The sequence below is a fragment of the Corvus cornix genome, chromosome 20, assembly GCF_000738735.6.
Source record: "Corvus cornix cornix isolate S_Up_H32 chromosome 20, ASM73873v5, whole genome shotgun sequence".
In the NCBI taxonomy this organism is placed as follows: domain Eukaryota; kingdom Metazoa; phylum Chordata; class Aves; order Passeriformes; family Corvidae; genus Corvus; species Corvus cornix.
This window is the reverse complement of record NC_046349.1, coordinates 1259043-1266236: the sequence shown is the minus strand read 5'-3', so window position 1 is coordinate 1266236 and position 7194 is coordinate 1259043. Positions and strand designations below refer to the sequence as shown.

Genomic DNA, 7194 nt, shown 5'->3' with positions numbered 1-7194 from the left:
TATCACAAACTGTGCACTTCACTGCCTGGCTCAGGCTCTGGCACTACCAAAATCCTCCTGGCTTTCCAAAGGAAACCCATCCAGAAGGATGAGTCATGCCAAGGAATCCCTGCTTCATTTGCACAGTGAAGGGCAGCAGCCAAAGGAGACCGGACACGGCAACGTGGCTCCAGTAACATAGAAAGAAATCTTGGTATTTGAAGGAGTTTCAGGTAAATTGGTTCAATGCAATGTGGCCCCTCCCTGTAATTCATGAATAAAGAGCACTCAAAACACAACCAGTCACAGCCATCTCGTTTCAGAAAGCTGAGTGTAGCTGGTTGAGAGCCATCACTCTGCAGTGCTGACCAAGGCTGGGTGCCCACGGCCTCGGAGTGGCTGAGACATCCTCGGGCTGGCACTGGGGTCAGTTTTAGAAAGATGGGATTTTATCTACAAAGAACAACCAACATCTTGTTATCACACAGACACATATGGGAAATAGGCACATGTACCTCTTAACCTGTTGAGCTCCAAGCTCAATCCTTGAGGACTGTGATGTGCATTTTACCAGAGGAGTTCTTCATGAAGTTGTTTTATGAAGAGGAGCAGTTCTCTCTGAAGCCTGACCTACTCCATGACCAGAAGTATAATCAAGACAGCTTAACTCAAGTTTAAGTAACTCAAGTGTACCTTAGGCTGTAAACCTGTTCTTGCCCAGTCTGAATTCTGTAGGAAGCCCCCAGTACCCTCCTCCCATCTGAGATCCTGCAGCAATCAACACTGCAACACCATTTTTCTTCTCATTTTGCTAAAATACACCACCCTCAGCAAACAGCTCCAATTTAACCCAAAAACTCCTTATCACAAGTTACCACCAGGGTCGGGTGCAGATAACACTGCAGCACCCAGGCTGATAACCTGATCCTATGGCAACACGAGGCATGGAACCACTCCAGTTCAGGTTCCAGGAATGTGAGCTCAGAACTGAGCACTAGGATCCCCTCTGCCACCAGCATGGATACTCACCTGCAGCAGGCAAAGTGCAGCTTTCTAGAGATCATCAGGAAATGGTTAGAAACTGAATTTCAAGAGAACTGTTTATAGCATAAAGAAATTCCAGGAAAGACAGGTTGGCATCAATTAACACTTCACATGTGCCCTGTGCTGACCCAATTCCTCTGGGCAGGTGTGTAACTTGGGACCAGAGGTGCAGCTGTCACACCCAGCCACACCTGCAGAAAGGACAAAACTGGGACACAAAGAGCTTGTACCGGTCTCAAGCACACCACCAAGAGCCTTTCAAGAGCTACCGAGTCTCTCCCTAAACCAAAGTAGTTTCTCCAAAAAATCAAGGTAAGTTGTGATTTCCCCAGCACAAGGCAGAGCAAGAATCCCATTTCACTGCAATGAACACAAGAGTTTGAGTCACCAATTTAATTTTATACAAGTCAAACTACACGTTGTATAAAGAGTACAAGGCAGTTCTAATGTTTGCTACTGCATGTTACAAAAATCAATTTAACTATAAAGGGGAATTTTTGGGACGAGTCCTATTCCACAATTTAAAGTGAATTGGCAACTGTGGTTTAGCAAAGCCTTTGTTAAAACTAGAACTCTAGCTCCAAGAGATTACATTTCCAATAAAGTTCGGACCTACACACAAGAGGATTATAGTTCTCCTAGTCTGAAGCAAAACGTTAACATAAGTGAGTCAAAGGGGAGGGAAGACAGAGTTCTTTACCTGGGTTTAATATCCAATGGGGATTCAGAGGCTGACAAACCAAACAGACTAGTGACTTGGACCATGGCCAAGAGACACCTTCATGTCTGACAACAGTGACACTTGAGATTCAAGCAAAAAACGCCAGAAAGCTTTTATTCTTTCAAGTCTGGAACGAAGGGGTTTTCAGCAATACTGTAGGATACAGGTTCCAGAGTACCTTTGTTACCTTTAATACAGTCTCAATATGGGGGGAATGTTCTTTTGGCAAGTTAAGGTACAAGGTTAAGTCCTCCAACTTGAGTTTATTGCTGGTCTAAAACCTTCCTAGTACTGTTACTGGTTTATACAGTTTGCAGTCTGCTTCCAGAATTAACATAAACTGTGTGACCTGCTCAGCAAGGCAATCCTGCCTTTGGCAGCAAGCTGAAACCTATGAAGCTAATGACACCCATAGTTCTAATGCCATGAAAAAAATAAGAAAAAAGGATACTTTCAAAAAGCCCATATTTAAGCCTGTTTATATTCAGTTTATTTTTAATATAAAAACCACTTTGCATTTAAGAGTAGTTAAGTTACTCCTGCAGAAATGCTATAAAATCAAACTTTCAGCTGAATTTCTACAAAAGGGGGACTTTTCCTGCTTTGTACCACCATTCCACCTGGTATTGTCAAATTTGGGATACAAATTAAACCTTTATGCCATATGACTTAGTTCTTAGGCCATTCACTCCTGCAAGAGAAAAAACCAACTTCTGAAGTACTAACATAACACTAATGGCCTGACAGGTAGGAAAATGTTCCGTGAGTGTGCAAGGTGAGAGGAGAGTTCTAGTCCTAATCTCTCGAACTGGATCTTGATCGCGAGCGGGACTTTGAGCGAGACCTGGAGCGGGACCTGGACGCGGCTCTTTTGGGTGGTGACTCAGAGCGAGCCTTGGCAGATGGCTGCTGCTGCGGAGAGTTGGAGCGAGACCTGCTCCTGGACCTGGACTTAGACTTAGCATCCCCTTTACCATTTTCTTTGGGAGATCGAGACCTGGACCTGGATCTGGACCGGGACTTCTCCGACTTCTCCTTGGATCTGCTGTGTGAGCGTGAACCCCTGTCAGACTTGGGTTTCGATTTGCTCTTTGATCTGGACTTCCTGCTTTTGGATCTGGAACGGGAGCGGTCTTTGCTTCGTGACCTGGATTTAGATCTTGCAAAGAGAGAGAGTTTATTCTGCATGGCCTGCACTGCACTTCCAGCAGCTGTAAACATGTCAGTGATGGAGTTCCTGCACTGGCAGCGTTAACTCTGCGGCACTTACCGGGAACGGCTTTTGGAGACACTACGGGATCTGCTGCGGCTGCTCCGACTTCTCCGACTTCTGCTTCTAGACCGTCTCCTGGATCGTGACCTGCAAGACATTTAAAATGTCATTCCCTTTCTCTTTGCGTGGTGGCCCCTTCGTCATCAAGTATAGGATGGAAGGGATCTCAAAGATCACCTTGTTCCACCCCCTGCCATGGGCTGGGCACCTTCCACTAGCCCAGGTTGCCCTGTCCAACCTGGCCCTGGACACTTCCAGGGATGGGGCAGCCACAGCTGCTCTGGGAAATCCATCCTCACAGACAAGAATCTTCCTGAATGCATCTAATACATTGTGCTATCCAGTAGCATAATCTAACAGAGAACAGCTGCTATAGAACTTCTCAAGAGCAAGCAAGGGTGGTCCCACCAGGGTAGGTTCAACATACTGTCAGTGAATCACATCTGAGGTTTTAAATGTGAAAAACTGCTCAAACCTGGCTTTGCTGTGTAATGCAAAATATTCCCTTCTACACTCTGAGGCCTCCTCCTATTCCTAAACCATCAGCTGAAGCTAACTGCTGCAGGTAGGGCACCCATCCCCATGCTGAGTGTAACCATTTTTGCTGCAGTGACCAGCGTGTCTCTCGAGTTACCTGGACCTGCTGCCAGAGTAGGATCGCCTGTGGCTGGAGCGTGGCTTGTCCTCCACCAGCCTGATCTTCCTGCCATTTATCTCTGTGCCATCCAGCTTGTCCAGGGCACGCTTCATGTCCGAGTACGACCGGAACTCGATCACTCCTTCATTTGTACGTTCTTTGTGGGCATCGGCATAGGTCACCTCCCCAGCCTGCCTCATGAAATCCTGCAGGGAGCACAGGGCAGTCACAGAACGCGGGGCTCTGCAAGCAGCACTCAACGCGCACAAACACTTTTTAATTATTCTACTGCATCAAAATCAACACTGCTATTAAAGGAAGCTATTGCTTCCTGATATTCACAACAGACTTCACACAGAACGTCAATACCTACTTTCAAATCCTGCCAACTACAGCGACTGGAAAGGTTCTCAACAATCAGCCTGAACTCTGTACGAACGGGCGGTCCGTATTTATCTCGTCCCGATTGTCTCCGACTGCTATATCCGCCACCACCCCCACCTTGATTGTACAAAGAAACAAAGTTAGGTCGTCTCCTAGCATGAAGGAAGCTCAATGTTCTGAAAAAGTTAGTTTAACAGTCATATTTACTGGAGTAGGACTTTTATTTTGCTAAGCCTCCAATAAACTTTGCAATTTTGCCATGATCTATATTAATGGCAAATCAAACAGACTAACATCCTACAAGTCTGTGCTCCTAAGATCTGTTAGAGAGTGACTGCTCCTTATTAGATTCACCTTGCTAAGTTTTATTTTACAGAACATTGTAAAATATAAAACTTAACTGATTACATGCATTTCTACATTTTACAAAAACGTTTACTAGTTACACTAAGTACTTACATCACAGTATGAGGTTTTTGGTGGTGGTTTGGCCACAAAACACGCAAGGTAACAGTCACCTAGTTCAGTTTAACCAGTTTTGTCTAACCCTTGGAATCCTCACCATCACCCTGCGTCTAATGGCAAAAGGCTGCTGTCGTCATGGCTTCCGGTAAGGTCAGCCAAAGGGTCATAGGGCAAGGGTCACACAATGTATGGAAAAGCCATGGCCAGGAAAGGCAGTCATCTTAGCCTCAGTGGACACAGCCTCAGCCCCACTGGTCACTTTTAAATTGAAACATCAAGGACTTGTTAAAAAGTTTGAATTGAACATGCAACAATTTTAAAACAACATACATTTGATTTTTTTTAAAAAGACAGAAACCCACCCCTCCCAACACCACGCTTCCAGACACAACCGAAAAATCAACCTTAGTACTTTTAATTACAGTACTAGGCTGTTCAAGCTCTACACAGCTCAGCTCAAGAAGCTACACGAGCAAGCTGAGCACGGAAATATTTACAACATCCCCCCCTTTAGCACAACAGATTCCTGCTCCAAAACCTCCCCCCGCCCCTCCCATATATCCAACTCAATCAATCACATCAATGTTCACAGCTGAGCGATTCTCCCCCAGTTACACAACGATATTTAAACACTAACGTTACTGATGCAACATCGCTGTCACATCTAAACGCTCCCAGGAATACTGGAGCCGTTAATTAGCAGAACAAACCCTTTCTAGAAGGCCAAGATTTGGCAGCCAGAACCGCTCCGGGATACCCGAGAGCGTCGCTGGTACCGGGGAAAACGCTGCAGCCCCAGCGGTGCACCGGGTACCCCCCGCTAGCGACACCCCCCCAGCCCCGGGGCTCGGTGCCAGCCGAGCCCTGCCCGCCCCCGGCCCTGCCCGCCGCCGCCCCGAGCCCCGCGGGAGGGACGGGCCCGGACTCACTGCGGCTGCTGTAGCTGTAGCCGTCCCTGTCGCGGCGGGGGCCGCGGGCGTGCTCCACGATAACCCGCTCCCCGCACAGGTCCTTCCCGTTCAACTCGTACACGGCATCGTCGGCGTCGCGGGAGTCCTCGAACTCCACGAAGCCGTAGCTGGGCAGAGGAGAAAGGCCCGGTCAGGCGGCGGTGGGGGCACAATGTCGCGGCCCCGGCCCATGTCGCGGCTCCGGGACGCTGCCGCGGCCCCCCCGCTCCGCTCCCCCCCGGCCGCCATCTTGCGCCGGCGCCACGCGGCAGCGGCCGCGACATGGACGGCCGGCCCGGGCCCTGAGGAGGGGCGGACGGACGAACGGCGCTCACCCGTTTTTGAGATCGACCTCGAGCAGGCGGCCGTAGCCGCTGAAGAAGCGCTGGATGTCCTTCTCCCGGACGTGGTAGCTCAGGCGGCCGATATAGACGCGCGGCATGTCCGCAGCGGGGGGGAGGAGGGAGGGAGAGGAAAGGAGAGGAGGAAGAGAGAAGGGAAGGAAAAGAAAGAGAGAGAGAAGGAGCGAGAGCGCTGGCGGCGCGAGGGCGGAGGCGCTGCGGGCCCGCTCCGCACGGCCGGGCCTGGCGCACCACAATGGCGCCCGCCGCCCGCCGCCGCTTTTATACCGGGAGGCGGGGCCCACGCCAACGTCACCGGCGCCGCCGCGCGCCGGGAGCCGGTGGTTGAGCGCTGCGCGCGTGCGCACGCGGGGGCGCGGGCGGGCCCGGCGGGCGCGAGGGGCTGCGCGCGTTCTGCGCATGCGCCGCCTCTGCGCGGCCTCTCATGGGTCCAGTCCCAGAGTGCCCGGGGTCAGTCCCGCAGAGCTCCCGGGGTCAGTCCCACAGACCTCCCGGGTCAGTCCCGCAGAGCCCTCGGGTCAGTCCCGCAGAGCTCCCGGGGTCAGTCCCGCAGAGCCCTCGGGGTCAGTCCCGCAGAGCTCCCGGGGTGAGTCCCGCAGAACCCTCAGAGTCAGTCCCACAGAGCCCCTGGGTCCGTCCCGCAGAACCCTCAGGGTCAGTCCCACAGAGCTCCCGGGGTCAGTCCCGCAGAGCCCTCAGGGTCAGTCCCACAGAGCTCTCGGGATCAGTCCCACAGAGCCCTCGGGGTCAGTCCCGTAGAGCCCTCGGGGTCAGTCCCGCAGAGCCCCCGGGGTCAGTCCCACAGAGCCCTCGGGGTCAGTCCCGCAGAGCCCTCGGGGTCAGTCCCGCAGAGCCCCCGGGGTCAGTCCCGCAGAGCCCTCGGGGTCAGTCCCACAGAGCCCTCGGGGTCAGTCCCGCAGAGCCCCCGGGGTCAGTCCCCGCAGAGCCCCCGGGGTCAGTCCCGCAGAGCCCTCAGGGTCAGTCCCACAGAGCCCTCAGGGTCAGTCCGCAGAGCCCTCGGGGTCAGTCCCGCAGAGCCCCCGGGGTCAGTTCCGCAGAGCCCCCGGGGTCAGTTCCGCAGAGCCCCCGGGGTGAGTCCCACAGAGCCCTCAGGGTCAGTCCCGCAGAGCCCTCGGGGTCAGTCCCACAGAGCCCCCGGGGTCAGTCCCAGAGCCCCCGGGGTGAGTCCCGCAGAGCCCCCGGGGTCAGTCCCAGAGCCCTGTCACGGCCTCCTGGCAGCCTGGGCTGCCCCAAGGGCTCTGTCTGTGGAGTCCTTTCCAGGCACGGCTGCGCAGGAGAACTCCGAACAGCAGCCCGGAGTCACCAAGAGTGTGTCCTGACCTCCCGTTAATGTTCTGAATTAGGAAAATTCTCCCAAT

The 7194-nt window shown here is 52.7% G+C and overlaps 1 protein-coding gene across 1 annotated transcript; it reads right to left on the bottom strand.

The window, feature by feature from the left end:
• Positions 1-1401: 1401 nt before the first annotated feature.
• On the bottom strand, positions 1402-6075 carry SRSF6 (serine and arginine rich splicing factor 6). Its single transcript, XM_039563512.1, has 6 exons — positions 5789-6075; positions 5433-5581; positions 4028-4155; positions 3652-3860; positions 3015-3104; positions 1402-2903 (listed from the first exon to the last, which is right to left on the bottom strand). The coding sequence occupies exons 1-6, from the start codon at positions 5893-5895 to the stop codon at positions 2540-2542; spliced, it is 1047 nt and encodes a 348-aa protein (XP_039419446.1). The 5' UTR covers positions 5896-6075; the 3' UTR covers positions 1402-2539.
• Between the last annotated feature and the right edge of the window lie 1119 nt (positions 6076-7194).

Bases quoted from the DNA above. Each gene is read 5' to 3' on its own strand.
- SRSF6 (XM_039563512.1), bottom strand. From the start codon at position 5,895: ATGCCGCGCGTCTATATCGGCCGCCTGAGCTACCACGTCCGGGAGAAG. The intron at 5,582-5,788 runs GTGAGCGCCGTT...TCCTCTGCCCAG, and splicing joins GAGGTCGATCTCAAAAACGG to CTACGGCTTCGTGGAGTTCG. The intron at 2,904-3,014 runs GTAAGTGCCGCA...TCTCTTTGCAAG, and splicing joins GTCTCCAAAAGCCGTTCCCG to ATCTAAATCCAGGTCACGAA.